This window comes from Drosophila novamexicana, unplaced genomic scaffold (genome assembly GCF_003285875.2).
Source record: "Drosophila novamexicana strain 15010-1031.04,08,12 unplaced genomic scaffold, DnovRS2.1 tig00000512-arrow-arrow-pilon, whole genome shotgun sequence".
Classification (NCBI taxonomy): Eukaryota; Metazoa; Arthropoda; class Insecta; order Diptera; family Drosophilidae; genus Drosophila; species Drosophila novamexicana.
In genome coordinates this window covers 705,245-722,330 of record NW_020824809.1, presented here as the reverse complement: position 1 = coordinate 722,330, position 17,086 = coordinate 705,245, and the positions used below count along the sequence as shown (strand labels likewise).

General features: G+C 40.2%; 2 protein-coding genes across 2 annotated transcripts; both read left to right on the top strand.

The window, feature by feature from the left end:
• Window positions 1-123: 123 nt before the first annotated feature.
• Window positions 124-4,849, top strand: LOC115761913 (protein slender lobes-like). Its single transcript, XM_030703930.1, has 5 exons — window positions 124-425; window positions 609-695; window positions 755-3,540; window positions 3,602-3,823; window positions 3,876-4,849. Exons 1-5 carry the CDS (start codon window positions 395-397, stop codon window positions 4,311-4,313), a joined length of 3,564 nt encoding a protein of 1,187 aa, XP_030559790.1. The 5' UTR covers window positions 124-394; the 3' UTR covers window positions 4,314-4,849.
• Window positions 4,850-5,896: 1,047 nt separating this feature from the next.
• Window positions 5,897-15,651, top strand: LOC115762018 (putative uncharacterized protein DDB_G0277255). The gene is made up of 4 exons (XM_030704085.1): window positions 5,897-5,956; window positions 12,444-14,230; window positions 14,305-14,446; window positions 14,542-15,651. Exons 1-4 carry the CDS (start codon window positions 5,897-5,899, stop codon window positions 14,839-14,841), a joined length of 2,289 nt encoding a protein of 762 aa, XP_030559945.1. The 3' UTR covers window positions 14,842-15,651.
• Window positions 15,652-17,086: the final 1,435 nt, after the last annotated feature.

The window sequence follows — 17,086 nt, the reverse complement described above, 5'->3', positions numbered from 1 at the left end:
AAATATTATTTTTGCCGATAAAGGGAACTCAATTTAAAAATAAAGAAATGTGATGTGTGTGAGAAGAAAAATTAAAACAAAAACCGTAAACAAATATTATTTATTTTAAAAAGTAATACAAGTGTATTATAAATATGAAAACATCGGTTTTTGTACATACAAACGGATTAAGAAAGGAGACAAAATGAAATTGATCAATTCAAATCTCATATACAACAGTAAATCTGCTAATTAAAAGGGGGTGCTCGCTTTGCAACGCTTGGTTATTTCATCTCTAAGTTTAGCGTCGTTTGCTTGCTCGCTGAGGTTTCACATTTGTAATTTGCATTCTAAGATTTATCTCTTATTTTAAATATTAAAAAATTGTAAAGAATTGCAAGTCAAGAAAATTGAAATGGATGACGATAATAACGACGCTCCACGTGGTAAGTAGCAAAGAAAGTGCTTGGCCTGCGGCTGGGTTATTTTTTTAGTTTTGTGTTAAGCAGAAAACCGTTTGAATTCAAAATGTCACGCCATGAACAGACAAAACGTGTTGTTCCGTCCTAATCTGCATGTAGGGTAAATGCCAGATAACATTATATCCTTCCATATCTTACTACTTTTAGTAACTCGCGCACGTACACGCCGCCTGTCCGTCCTGGATACAGATAGTCGCCCTTTGACGCCCATACTGGATGTGGCCGCCGACCGGGGTAAGTGCATTTTGTATTTACTGGAACGTAATCGATATTGAACGACGTTGTTGTTGTAGCATCTCCACGTCCAATGCGCAGAACTCGCTTAAACTCGGCAACAATCGATTTAAGGACTCCGACACGCGCCACCCGCTTGTCGGTGGCCCGTGGAGAGACTCCAGAGCCTGCCACCCCTACTCTGACTTTGTCCTCTGTCAAACGGGGCACCCGCACACCGGCCAAATCTGTACGTAAGCAGTTGCCGTTACCAGAGGACGTAATCGAAGAAGACTCTAACACAAAGATGCAAGTGCAGAAAAAGGCTGAGCCTGACAATGACAAAATGAACGTCGTTGCCAAAGATTCTGAAGCTGCCGTTGTTGACACCAGACCTATGCAGACACAGTTGGGTACGCCACCAGATGAGAGGCGTGTGACGCGTTCAATGTCGCAAACGCCTCCGGTGATTGGACGCGCTGTAAACAATACACCTCAACAGGAATTTGATACGAAAAATTCACCTGAAGAAAAACAAAAACAAACAAAGCAGTCGATTGAAATAGCCACTGAAACTGTAGATTCGCCAGTTGAAGCACAACAGTCGATGCACTCCGATGAAGGCGTTACTAAGGAATCAGTTACTACCACTAAAGTGGGGGATAGGTCCGCACTTATGGCAACTCCCAAAGTTAAGGTCAAGGTCAAAGACATTCTAATTGGAAACCAAGAGGATATATCAAAAGTTGACAATGAGATAATTGTGTCCAATGTGGGTGTAGCCAAGAATGACGAGCCAGTCGGTATAACAGCGAAACCTATCGAAGACAAAGAGGAGATAAAGCAGTCTGCTGAGAATACTGATAAACCCTTTACAAGTGACGGTGATACATCCATGAACCAGCTTGACGTGCTGCCTGAGAGTGATGATACAGGTACTCATGCTCATGTAACCGAAGATGTCCGTTTGCCAGATCTAACACCTAATATAAAGACTCGTTTGGTAGAACAAAAACGGTCAGAGCCCATGAAGAGTGTAGGCTTCAATAGCAATGGTGAAGTTGATGAGCCTATCAAGCAGACATATCCAAAGACCCCAGCACGCGTTAGTACGCCTGCGGGAGATGTTTACAGCCTCGCGGGTCGTAAGGCTAAAAGCGAGGTAAGGGATAAGAGCGAGACGCCCTTAAAGCCCATAATCTTAAAGGGACGCAACAGCTCTACTCCTCTAGCAAAGCTAGAGCCATTATTGAGCCAAGCTAATGCGGTCAATGAGCAAAATCCGCCTCCACCACAAATTGATATGATAAAACCTCTCTCAGCGTTGGAAGACAAGGAAGAGAATGTCCAGACAGCTAAAGAGAATCCCACCCGCCGTCTTGTAAGCGAAGACGAGGATGAAGAGGAAGATGAATATGAAGAGAGTCCTGTGTGCGAGTTTTTTGACAACGAGGCAGAGGTTATTAATAATTATCAATCTGGCGACTCAATGGACAGTTCCGTCCGCCATGAGATCGAAGACAATGAAATACCGCACGATGGTGAATCTGTGGGTAGTCAGGACACATTTGATGATCACTCTGATGACAGTGCAGATGAAAAAATGTCGTTTATAGTCTCCGATAACGAAGATGACGACAATAATATTGAATCTTTGTGCTTCTCTTCTGGCTCTGAAGAAGCTGACTTGGAACCAAAGAAACGGCGTCGTATTATTGTTCATGACAGCAGTGATGACGAGGATCCTGAAGAGAATCAAGAAATTAAGAAAAATGATTCTACGGAAGAAGAAAAACTTACTGAAAAATCGATACAAATGGATAAAAATGAGAGCGATATGAATAAAGAAGCAGTTCAGCTGGCAGCCGAACAAGCAGACAAGCTATCAACATGCGAGAAATCACCGGAATTAAAGCCAAATAACTGTGATCCCCTTAACGAAACGGCGCCGCTAATTGACATGAACCTGGGCGAAGAGTTCCAAAAAGATGAGGTTCTAGCGGTAGAAGAGGTTCTTTCCAGTTCCAATGAAAGCGAGGAGCAAGAGGCTAAAAAAAATACGAGCAGGAGCATCTATGAAGTGCTCGATTCTGGTGAAGAATCAAGTGAAAACGAAGAGTATGTTTGTGATAAGCCGACACCTGACGATCATGAAACCACTAGAGAGGATGAAAAATCTAATTCAAACGAAAAACTCGCAAATTTTCATGAGTCGCCTATTGTTAAAGAAGAAAAGCCAATTTCTGGTGAAGAGAAACAAGAGGTGGTTGTCAAGTCAATGGCACCTACTAGCGAATCGTCGTCATTCCACGCAAAACAAAAACGTGAGGAAGAAGCAGCACTTCTGGGTGAGCTCTCCTCCTGCGACTTATCTCACTTGCGGCAAATGTTCAATCCCCTCCAGAAGTCGCGGCGGCAGACGCTGTACGTACAGGATCCACATAAAGCCGATAAGGAGCCGAAACCAAAATTGAAACGTCGCAGTGAACAGTTGAACAGCGATGTCAAGCCATCGCAATCGTTCATAGAAACTCTGGCCGAGGAAAAGATCCAACTGATGAAGCGCAGGCGCATGTCAAAGAGTTTTTGTGGAGCTGTCGATGGCTTGGACACCATCGAACTAACGGAAATACAAAATAAAAAGGCCAAAAACTGTGAGTCAGCAGCTAGCGATAACGAAATGGATGTTGCCGTCGAAGCTGTTAAGGAGGAACTGCCTACTCCCGCTCCCATGTCGGAAGCGAAGGCCAATGATGAACTGTCCGTAGAGAAAGTAGTCCAGCCAAAGAGTCGCAATGATTATATAGAATATTGCGATACCTTGATCCGGGCGGCAAATGAAGCGAAGCTGGAGGAGAAGAAAAAAGTAAGCCAGCCAATCAGATAACTGAATGAAACTAATTTAATTAAATTCCAAAATTCTTCAGCGTATCGCAGCGGGCAAGAAGCAAAAGAGTCGCCTGTGCGCTGCTACTCTGTCTACTTGCATCGCCGACCCCGCCAATGGCCCGTCAGTTGCCGCAGCCGCAACTAAATCGGTGTCGGAAAAGCTGACTAAGATTAAAAAGGATGTGAAACGTCTGCAAGCCACCAAGCAAGCTATCAAGCATGCCATGCAGCTGCTTGCTCCTGATGCAGCAAATAAAGGGGTGAGTTGCAAAAGAATTTTGGAGTGTCAATCCTTTACGTTGCCTTTTATAGCCCCAATCGCTGGCTCGGAAACTGTCTCCTCAACCGGATATTAATGCCAAGTCCGTAAAGTCTAAGCACCAGACGAAGACGAAGAAAAGAAAGCCCACAGTTGTACAAAAGTCCCCATTAAAGAGCTCCGACGAAGAAAATCACCATATCCCCAAACGTATTAAAACGAGTGCCGGTTATGTTACGGTCATGTCCAAGAAAGAGCGAACAAGAATTGAAACTTTTAAAACATCATCCAGCATCGTGGAAGTCGAGCCCTGCACTCCCACCCAAAAGTATTTTAAAGAGGTTCTGGCATCACCCAAAACCCGTCACGGGTTTAAAGAGATGCCTGCCACCCCGAAAACGTCTAAAAAGAAGTCGACGTCTGTACGTAACCCAGCTACGGAGGCGGCTTTGCGCTTTAAAAGGGAAATATTTGGTAGAAGTTATAAATAAGTAAATTTAATATTAGCAATTAGTTAGCCGTTGGTTGTAAACGCAGTTATGTTCTTGTTTAAGTTTAAAAATGTTCTAAATTTGAATTTTTTTTTTTCATTGGAAATTTTGTTACGGGTAATAGTTATTGCTGAGGAAATCGAAAGGAAATTATATATTTGTTATACAGCAAAAGATAGAAACGAAGCTTAACCAACCTAAACATGTTTAAATATTTCATTTGTTCTGATTAAATGCAAGTTAAAATGTATTAACGATGTGAATTTAAAATTTAATTGTTAAAAATGGTACCCATGAACACACAAATCCACACAAAGAAAGGCTTTCAATTCAAAATTAGTATTCGCATTTCTTTTTCAATATTTTGATTTATCTTAATGTAAATTTTCAAAAACTAAAAAAATGTACCACTGAAAATATGTATGTATATAAAAAAACAAAACAATATTCCATAAGATCTGGCGCACTATAAGTGCTGCATAAACTTCTTTATATCATATACAAACTTGATTATTATATACAAATAAGCGCCATTATGAACTATTGCTATTTTTTTGTACAATCTGCTTAATTTTTAAAAACTAATAAATATGTACAGGGTATAACACAATTGAAAAATGATTGTTTTTTAAAAAAACTCCTGAAGTTAAGGCATTATTTCATTGCAGATAATAAATTTCTACAAATGTTATACTCAAAAAATCTGTAAGCTGACTATTGTTGCTCAATTGAGCGGCTAAATTTAACATTTACGATATTGGACAACCAAAATATCGATATATTGTTATATACAACTTTTACTTTTAAGCAGTAGAAATGTATGTTTCAGCTGTTATATTAAAAGTAATAACAACTTGCTGTCAAATCCAATATCTTTCCCAAGACCATTGAAAAAAAGTTACGTTTTCCATATTTTGCTTTTCATTTTTGCAAGGGAATGGCCGTTATAATTATATAAATTTGAATGCTCAAATTAGTAGTAGGTGCGCTGCTTAAAACGCATACGTATTGTATTGGAATGGACAGTTTGAAATAATGTTTAAAATATTTAATTTAAAGTTTTACGGTAATAAGTTTTCACAAATGATCTCTTAACAAAATGTAGTGCTCTTGTGATATGATGATATGATATCGATATCACAACCTTATTTCCATTATCGTACAAAAATATCGTGTTCTCATCTATTGATTAACGAACTATCGATATCGTAGTACGCCATCAACATCCCTAGTCAAAAGCAACAACAAGGCCGAACAGAGCGGACGTGTGCGCGGTTCGGGATTTTGTGATTGCTTGTAAATATTATTTTCGCCGATAAAGAGAAGTCAATAAAAAAATAATTAAGAAATGTACCAGTAGCAAAATAAAATAATGGTAAACGAAAATGTGTTTATTATAAAAAATAATACAAGTGTATTATAAATCATAAAATACGAAGTGCAGAGAAAGAAACGGTTGTTCTCTTATACCGGACGCGTAACGGTTTTTGTACATACAAACGGATTAAGAAAGGAGACTTAAGGAAAGTGATCAAAACAAATCTCATATGCAACAGTAAATCTGCACATTGAAAGGCTACAACATGTTCGAATTGGAGGATTATTCAAGCAGTATACACGAGGGTTTCTTCAGTAAATATGCAGTAAGTACAATTGTACGAACATTAATGTACACACACACACATGTGTGAGTATTTATTCAAGAAAAGCAAGAAAGCAACACAGGCAAACAAAAATTAGCAAATTCATATTTGTCGGCCGGTAACACATATAAGCACATTAACCAATACCACGACATATGCTTTTATCGTTCATTTTCAAATTTGTAACGTTCGTTTTTATACGAATTCTCCGCAGTCTAAAAAGCAGAGCTCTCGGTATCAGCTCTCCAACGTTAATTTTTCCTAGTATTTCTGCACCTGCATTCCCCTGCCATCTGAACAGGCCTCCACTGTTTCGTATTCGCCCCAAGAACAGTTTGCTTCGAACCTCTCTCTCACACTGTTATTGCGCGGCGAAGCATTGTTGTTGGGTTTTTGCTACGCTCGCTTTGTGCTCGTCGGCAGATTCGCTTTCGTAACGTTCAAATTTTAAATTTATATTCGCCAGCTCAACACAGCGAGTAGTTCGCATACTAATGTACACATAAATGTTATGCATATGTATTTGCGATCGTTGTGCTTTGATATTGCTCTTAAGTCGCACTCATTGGCACCGTTGATTTATGGGGGTGTTTAGGAGACAAACAGGCGTTCATAACCGGAACAGAGCCGTTGTTTAAAGTAGAGCCGATAATATTAAATAGTGTATTAAATCATACATTCTTATAAAATTGACTTCCTTTACTGAGGCGTTAAGCTGTTATTTTTCTTTTATGCCTCAGTATTTATATTTCGGGTTATTAACTTGGCTATAGTTGTGTGTGGAGACCAAGTTTATGTTAGGGTAGCGCCAATGTTATGGCTGACTCAACAGCGGCCTGTTGTGTGTACTAAAAATTGTTTCCAGTAAAAGCAGCGGCGAAAACGTTGCTGTTGTTCGTTGGAGTTTGAGTTGAGGAAACACGGGGGGTTGGTTCTTGTTGTCATCATGTATATCAGCAGAATTCTTCTAATTCTGCTCCACTCGTGGCTTAACCTCGCTAAATGTACATTGTAGAATCATGCGTAAGTATTTAACATTTATTGTTGAACAATACATGGATATGCATGTGTATCTTCCGTATATGAGTGTGTTTTGTCAGTGTTCTTTGAGCTGCTGCTTCGTTGGTTTGTCTCTTAGAGTATCTTCTGCTTTTGCGTTTTAAATTTTTTGAAGGCCAAACGTTCACCTTGATTTTGTTGGCGGCTGCTTTTTCGTAGCTGGGGAAACGCACATTTGTATTTTATTTATTTTTCGTATTTTAAAGCCAATTTGCACATGGGCCTCGCAGTAACACACAAACATGTTTAGTTAATATTAATGTTAGTCCTGACCTCTTACAAAGTTTTTGCATTTGCTAGTATGATAAGCGGCAATCTTTTATTAAACCATGTGCGCCTGTTAAATGCAACATGTACAAACTCGCAAAAACTAGCACACAAACGCATTAGAGCAGCCACAAGTGTGATTTGTGTGTGTGTGTGTATGTGTATATGTATGTATGTATGTGTTTGTATGTTGTGAGTGAGGAGAAACAAAGAAACGCAAACACAGCGAAACGCTTTTATCTTATACGTTGCTTTCAAACTCTACAAGTTGTGAGGGGAAGAGAGTAAGACCGACCGCTGAACGGTCACCCATCAAAAGCTTTTTCTCTTGCTCTCCCTTAAAAAAACAGAGGCCATATACATACATATACATAAACTTCAAAGTTCAACGTGCCGACCGGCCGGCAAAATTGAGTTTGAGTGAGTAAATGAGACACCCACAAACCACAGCACAAAAAAGAAAAGAATAAACTCAGACTCACATTCATGTGAGGCAACCTGTCTCTCTTTTTGGCCGCCCGCGTTCGTTTGTTGCTTTAATATGAGCGCCCAGCTGTATGCCGCATAGATTTTCTCACGGCCCAGACAGTGCAGTGACACCCTTTGGGATCCCATTCGGGGACAACTTATATTTTTATAATACTTGGGAAATAACTCGCTAAATTCTGCAGACTTAAAACCGATTTACAATGTGGTATCATGAGTATAATTGTGCGTACGTGTGTGTGCTTTGGATTTTTCTGGACTGTAATGTAATTTACAAATAGGCGCTCATAAGTACGGAAAAGACATTAGTCGGCTGCAAGATGGCCGGGCATATGTCTTCTTATCCTACCTGCGCCTGGGATCAGATTTGGATTTGTGTGCCAGAGTCTCCAGCCATTAAAATTTTAAGGTGAAAGCGGCGCAAAAAGATATGTAACAGCCTGAGGTAGTAGCAACTACAAAAGATGCATGGCAGATGCAAAGGCGAAGGCAACAAAAAGGAAATACCGATAACACACACACAAACACACACACACAGACACACACACACACACACACACACACACACACACACACACACAGGCTCACACAAATAAAACAAAACCAAACGAAAATGCGGCATAGGAAATGCTGCACCCCAGGCGTAGTGTCTAGGACATACATTGAGCCAAGGGTGCGACACTGAGTGCTCAGCATGCTGCCTGCCGAATGCTCAATCGCGAATGTATGTGTGTGTGTGTATGTACGTACATACAATCATACAGTAATATGTCAGCATGTATGCATATTTTCATTTCAATGTTGCACAACTCGAAAGGTTATCAGGAGGCAGCAGCTGGTCCAAGCTGAAGTTTCGAAATGTTTTTCCTTTATGCCTTACGCCTGCCTGCTGCCAATTTTGACCGCCTGTTCAATGCATTTTTATTTCGGCACATTTTTTCAAAAACGTTTTTTTTTTTTTCAAACAAAGAGAGAACACTGCAGCTCCTACCCAACCTTTTGCATACGTATGTATGTGCACATATACAAACACTCGCACCTATGCAGGTGATATAAATTACCACCCAAGAACATCAGCAAATAAAACCAATTAGAAGCAGGAAGTTTCCTTTCCGTTTGGGAATGCAGCTCACAACTTACAGAGTACCAACTGTGTATTAATATTAACTTACATACATATGTACATATACAAGCATATTCACTCGAAATGTATGTATGTGTGTATATGTGTAGGTCTGTATTGACTACAGGGACAACCCCTGAGTTTCAATATTGCAGCTGCCTATCCGCCTGGTCTGTCTGCCAGCCTGACAAAAGGTTATCGGAGCACACTCACACATGTACATATACACGTACGTACGCACTCATTTTAAATACAAACATACATACATATATATATATATAAATATATATAAAAAAAATGACGATCCATAATACTGAAGTATGAAGAGTAGGACAATCCTTAATTATTTATGTAGTTTAGGGGGGAAAACTCGACACGAGAACTGTAACTTATATTTTGCTTAATTATTAACAAATCAAAAATGTATCTAGTCGAAAGTTAGAATAATTTAATAATGAATTCTGGAATATGCAATTTATGTGTATTCTATGAGATTTCTGGTCATCGAAATATTCTAAATATATTTCCTCCAGAAATTGGATTGATTTTGTTTTCTCGAGATATTTATCTTCCCTTCAAAAATTTGAATATGTCAACATCTTACTATAATATACCGAATAGGATTACTCAGAACTTATCAATATATGTATGTATGTATCGTAGGATATTTTTAAAAGTAGGATCAAGCCAATGTGTGTATAAAGTTGGGTTCTTCTCTTCTTGTCAATGGTGAGGCAGCTGCCGTTTTAAACATTGAACGAAAATGTGCAACACCTGTCGTGCCCCAAATTAGTGTTGGACGCAAGTGACCAAAGCGGAAGGGGAAGAGCAGAGAAGTGCATCATTAGCTGGTCACCAGCGAATGGACATCGACATGGGCGGGAAAAGGATCCCAGAGTACGACAAAAAGCCGCAGATATTGCCCAAAATTAAGCTACCCAGACACAAGATGTGTGTGAGAGTGTGGGTGCTTACAGCCCACAACATTTTCGGGACTGATAAAAGAACGTCCGCCTACATGGACAGCGTGCGTACATTTATGATATCCTGCTAAATTATGCAACTTATCATCGTTCGTGGAGCATGCGACGCGTGGCGTTGTGTATGCCGCATCTATCGATTTTCAGCATGAGCAGACGAGAACCAGGGCCGGGTCAATGAGTTGGAATGTGTCCAAGGACACACGCTCAGGGCCAACCAAAAACCGCCCCCACCGGCAAGTAACAGGCGCTAGCAGCTTTTTTGTAAAGTTCGTCTAAATGTGGAGTTGCGCCTAATAACCAAAACACGAAATGACAAAACGTAGATGTTGAGAGTGTCTACTGTTAAACTGGCGCCTACTACCCTTTTTCGTAACAGAATTCAAGCAATCCCCTCAGCACAAAAAGTGCTCAGACGACCGCTGAACGGCGCTGAGTTTTAGCTCGCTCTGTTGGTGTTTCATTTGCGGAATGTTTTGTTGCCAACTGTACTGCTTGTGCGCTCAACAGAGAACTCTGTTGTTGCGCGGTCGATGTTCTATGTTTTCATCGTAAAGAGCAGCAGAGTGTACTCAGTGAGTTCTCTTCCAATCGCTTTTAACATGAAAAAGTCGTCAACGTTGCTGTTCGTTGCTCGCTGTTATGCATACACACGCACGCAACTTTGCGGTGTTTGTATTCCTGCTCTGTTCGTGGTGGAGTCGCTGCTGCGAAATTGTTGTTTATGTATGGCTTTATTCCCTTTTTTTTTGGTTTTTTGTTTTTTTTTTTTAATGGTGTATGTATACATATATGTATGTGTATTTATTCCCCTTTTTATCGTATATTTGCTGTTAACCGGCAGCCTGTCGCGTTTAGCTTCATGTAAATGTTGCTGCAACATGTTTAGCTCTGCAACATTTCCATCGGTGGTTGATTTTAGCTCGACCAGTTGCCTGTCTGCACTTCAGGCAAATATGAGAATATGTTTATGCGGCATAATATATGTACATATGTATGTCTGTATGAATGTATGCATATAAGGAAACTAAGCTTGCGGCCGTAATTTGTAGTATTTAAATATTGTAAATGTGATCTTTGAGCTAGACCAAGAAATAATTACATATGTGCATATGTAAGTGTGTCCATGTACCTAAGTATGCTTGTACTTATACATGTATACATACACATATAGACATATATTTTTTTACATGCATTCATAGATGTACTGTCCACAGGTTTGTTTATGTTTCGTACATTCTCAGCAGCCACTTCAGCCTGTGATTGTATGTACATATAAAACTTTCAATTTTACTGATTTCCGGTTTATGATGGTGGCCTCCTCTGACTCAAATATACATACATACAAACATAAATATATTTGTATATAAAAACAAACTCATGCATATATGTATGTACATATGTATATATGTTCCAAGTTCAGGCGCTATTATGCACATGTGCGTATGTGTACATGTTTTGAATGCATGTGCTGTAAGTCAATTTTGTTGTTGCTGGACATTACTTTGGCGCCGAGTTACATACATACATTTTTCTATATGTATGTATTTATGTGTCTATATGTGTTGTGCCATATGCAGCCTGTGCCTGCCTTTCGTTGCCTGCCTTGAGCGTAAAACTGGTTTGAACAACGGCTCCTGCTTCTTTCCCATGAACATCGCAGTTCTTGTTGTTACCGCACGTAGAAAAGGAAAAGTGTATACATACATACATATTTATGTATATAAGGAATGCATGTTTTTGTGGTGGAATGCGTAACGAACGTCAACAAGTTGCACGTTGAGAGGAAATATGTAAACATGCATTCATTATATTGTGGAAAACAATATATGTATGTATATATTTTAGTTTGAAAATCTAACGACAGTTGGCAGCATTTGTAACACTGTTGAGCGTTATTTTAAAAGTTTGGTCACACCGTCCTTCAAGTCACACCGACGATTTAATACCCTTGTAGTCATTCGCCGTACGATTAAGCAGATATGTGAAGCTCGTAAATGCTGAGTTTGGTGAAAATGGGGAACATCAAATATTTTGCCATGCAAAAACTCATGCCCTACGATTTTCATATGATTCATATATAGCGGCAATCTATAGCTAGTAAATAAAGAGTTTGGACAAGATATCTTACTAAACAAAAAGTTTTTCCTAAAAAACATAAACCTTCGTAAACAGACCAGCCGGGCTGTTAATGCTGATCTAGAACATACTTAATGTGCTTGACTATGCGGTAAACATTTCATGGGAAATTATAATACACTACAAAGATTTTGAGAAGCTGTCGTCTAGGTGAAAATAGTCTTACGAATATTGGCCTGTAGGGCACGGATTGTCGCATCTGGTGCGGATTTTCTAAAATCAAGTTGTAAATGTTATAAATTCGTTGGGTGCTATAGATTCCCATTTGAACACTACAGTTATATGTGCATATATAGGTATCTGAAAAAATTGGCGTTTTGCAACACTGCGGGCGCGATTTTATCGCGCTAAAATTTGTCTAATGAATTGTTAAGAAGCACCCAAGAGTGCTTGGGAATAAATTTGATTACTTATAATGTATATTTGCCAACAGGAAGCGGCGGGGCCTTCGCTGGACTTTTATGTGTCCGACTCCATGCAGGATATGTTGGATGTGGACATAAGGGCAGAGATTGCGAACGTTGTGGGCAGCTCAAGTGACTTGACCTCCTCGCTCGATCACGCACTGGAAGCCATTTCGGCTATAAACAATAGTAACAACAACAGCAGCAGTATATCATCGTCGACACACAATGCAAATGCAAATCTGCTGGCCAGCAGCGCACTGCACGCCTCTCCCACAGCCAAGTGGATGGGCTCTTGCGCCAATTTCTGGTCCACAGCCGATTATTATGCGGATGTTGGGGCATGTGTCAATCCCATTTCCGTGATGCCGCTAATCAACTCAAACTCCGGCTCTAATTCATTGCTTGGCTCTGGATCGCCCCAAAAGTCGCGTGGTGCCCAGTCGACGCAGAGCAGAGCGGGATCTGCGGCTGGACAGGCGCCGCCCGCCTCTCCATGCGATCAGCACAAATCGCATTTGACCTTCTCGCCAGCACAGATGAAAGTAAGCGCCGGTTCAATGCGCAGAGAGCAGGTGATGGCCCATATACCCAAGCAAATTTCGGCTCTGCCAATTTCGTCGTCGGCTGCGACCGGCGGCGGTACCACGGCGCCGGCTACAATGGCAACCAATTCTGCACTGCAGCGTCGCAATTCGTCGGCAGTGGATGCTGTGCGCAAGGATCTGGGCACTGAGCTGCGCAAGGCGCAGTCCGGCTTGGAAGAGACAAAAGCCACTGCCAAAAACACTAGCCTGCTAACGGCTGGTGGCGCTACCAACACCATTAAGCTGGGTCCCGGCATTGGTGGCCTGACCTTTGCCAACAGCGCCACATACAACAAGCTAAAGCAGCAAACGTCGGCAAAGTCCCCCAACGGCGCACCGCTCACTTCCAATGGCAACATCGTGCTCAAGCGGGATCGTGAAGCGAGTCCGTTGCATAACATTACGACGCTGCACGCGGGCGGTGTTCAGAAACGGGGCAATGCGCCAAAAAGCATTGCGTCGGCGGCCCACTCGCCGCATCATCAGATGCATGTGCAGAGCAGCATTGGGTCGCCCTCGTCCACTTGCTCCTCTACTACTGGCCGTCCCACAACGTCATCTTCGCCGTTGTCCTTTGCGGCGCTTAGCAACAACGGCTTCAACAGCAACAATAACAACAACAATACCAACAACAACAATACCAACAACAACAACAGCAGCAGCAGTAACAATATCAAGCCACTGCAGCAGAAGGTGAAGCTGCCGGCGGCCATGAACAGCGCATTTCCGAAGCCCGCTTACTCCTACTCCTGCCTTATTGCGCTGGCGCTCAAGAATTCGCGTGCAGGCTCACTGCCCGTATCCGAAATCTACAGTTTCTTGTGCCAGCACTTTCCCTATTTTGAGAATGCGCCAAGCGGCTGGAAGAACAGCGTGCGCCACAATTTGTCGCTGAATAAGTGCTTTGAGAAGATTGAGCGGCCGGCAACGAACGGAAATCAACGCAAGGGATGCCGCTGGGCCATGAATCCAGAACGTATCTGTAAGATGGATGAGGAGGTACAAAAGTGGTCGCGCAAGGATCCAGGCGCAATACGCGGCGCCATGGTCTATCCCGAACATTTGGAGGCCCTGGAGCGTGGCGAAATGAAGCATGGATCGGCCGATTCTGATGTGGAGCTGGATTCGCAATCTGAGATTGAGGAATCTTCTGATTTAGAGGAGCACGACTTTGATGACACTATGATCGATGCGATGCTAGTCGAAGAAGAGGAAAATGATAATGTTGAGTAAGTAAAAAGAAAAGAAAACCCAATGCAGTACTTCCCATGAACCCTATTAACACATTAACTTCAATTTATAGCTGGACGAACAGTGATGATGAAGATAACGTTCAGGAGGATCACGTGCTTCATGAGTATGAGCCAAGCAACCAATCTGCCAATCACCTGCCAACTGATCATCAGCTGCTAGTCGCACAGAAGAGCGCCGAATTCGACATTGAGGTGAGATTGGTAAACTAACAAGTGCTCGAACTCCAGCAGGGCAGGGCTCTTGTCTTAGTTCTTATATTTATGTTTCGTAATGTTATTCCCGTCAGGTGGACGAGCTGTACGATGCCATCGACATTGAGGATGACAAACAGACAGTGCGCCACGCTATTGCCCACGGTCAAACATCGAGCATCATTGAGCTCAACCCAGCCGATCTGAATGCGAATGATGGCTATCGGTCGCCCAAGCGCGCACGGCTTGACATTAACTATGCCATCGGTCCTGCCGGTGAGCTTGAGCAGAAATATGGCCAGAAAGTTAAGGTGCAGCAGGTGCACCAAGTGATGCAGCAGCAGCCGCCCACGTACAATCGTCGAAAGATGCCTCTGGTTAATCGCATCATATAAGGGAGCAGCCGCCCTTTTATACATACATATATATTATTCACACTAAGTGTTAGGTTTACGTTTAAGGCTCACCCATCAGTTACGCTTAAAACTTTAATCCTAAGTTGATTTTTGTGTGTGCACTGTGCAGTTTCGCTCCATATAAACACACTCGAGTTTAAGTACGTGTGTATGTAGCTCGATCCTATTGATTAAAATAGGTTTGTTATTCAATTCGGCCGCACGCTTTGTAGTCGCTTATAGCAAAAATGTGTCGCAATACAATATTTCCATGTATATTGAAAGGGGTCTTTCAAATAAATGTCTATGTTTCAAGCATTAACTAATATGTGACACATAACTAGGAAGTGCCGTTAACAAATATTTGACGCTTGAGGGAAAACTCAAGAATTAATTGTAATAATATAGTAATTGTAATTGTTTAATCTCCCGAATCCAACAATGACGAAACATAAATTATGTTAATTGTTTTCCAAAATCTTGACTATAAAGAGAATTTTTGAAATTGATCTCCAACGAAAAAAGTAATTTTATGATAATCTATGTTGTAATTACTATTGACGATTGTTTTCTTTACAAATCATGCCTTCTTCTGGCTACCGAAAAGATAACAAGCATAACGCCTAACGCAACAAACATTGAAATGCTCTTCGACAATGCAAGCATTAAAATGTTGGACAACGAAACATGAAGCACTCACCGTTTATATATATTTACACACTTGTTAACTGTACATAAAAATGGCATTTATAAGCATTTTCAGCGAATTTTCTATATAAATATTTGTGAAGGTAATGTTGAAAACAACCACCCAAAACTTGCCGGTCCAGTATTCATGTGACAGATGTTGGTAGAATAATACCAAGTATATACTATATTAATATATAAGATTATAATTAAAGTGCGAATTCTCGTATTAATAATTGAAAGTAGAGTCAATTACATTTTTGAAATATATTATATATTACATATATGGTATGTAAATATTTTTTACCCAAAAGATTGTATACTACTTTAGCTGTAAATGAAATGTATATTAATAACAATGTAACAGTAATATCAACCAAAACCGAGCAGCATTGCAAGAATTCCAAACGAATTGTCAAAATTCTCCAACTGAAAAGACTTGAAAACAACGTATACAGCCGAACATTCAGGACTCAGTTTACATGAATGTAAACAAGACCTCAGATTTTAAATACAAAGTACAAACAGTTTTTAAGTTAACTGAAATAAGGTTATTACAAGTTACAAATAATGTAAATGATTTTTACGATCGATCTATTTGAAGCCATCAAAAATATTTGAAATTCTAATTTACATCTCTCCATAGCCACTTCGCAAAAATCAATAATCATAGTACATACATTTTTTGTTGAAATATTCATTATTTAATAGCAGTTAACAAATTATATATTATAAGTACGAAATATGTGTATTATATATCAAATTTTTAAGCAAAATTAACAATTTTTGTATAGAGTTGTTAGAAAATCAATTTGTACAACACAATTGAAATCAAAAAAAACAAAAAAAAAAAAAAACAATAAAAAAATTTCAAGCCATTTGATTACTTTATTTTTTTATAATTCTTTACCTTTTTTTAACATAATTATTTATTTATTTTATTTAAAGTTAATGTATTGCGTATATCTATATGTCTGCCTAATGTGTTTAGTGTAGGGGAGCAGTGGAATGTGTGGAGTTAGACTCTTTCAGGGAGGTCAAGTGGGTGTCCTCTTTTGAGCCGTCTAGTTGTTGAGCTGGTGTCTAATAGGCCAATGGCAAGATTATTTGGGTGGTTGCCTAGTCTGGCGATGTAGCGATCACTCAGCTTGGCAATAGCCTCTTTAACCCAAGGAATGTTTAGCTGGCTGTGGATTACCTGACCAAAAAAAAGTTTGAAATGCGTAAATTTGTTTTTAGTGGAGAGAGCATTGATACTAAGCCTGATGCCGATGGAACGCCTGGCACTTTGTTCTTATAACCTTTCACCCGCATTTATCATCCAAGACGAGTAAATTTTGCAAAAAGTGTGAAAAAATCTAAAATATATTTTCACAAAGATCTGTGAAAAGGAGTTTAAAGCTGATACAATCGATTTTTTTCCCTATATATACCAAAAATGAATGTAAGCACAGATCTTCGAAAATGACGAACAAGAAGTTTAATATGTTTTTTACACTTGCGGATGGATTTTCCTAAAGATGATAATGTCTTAAATAAAAACTAGGATAAGATGCCC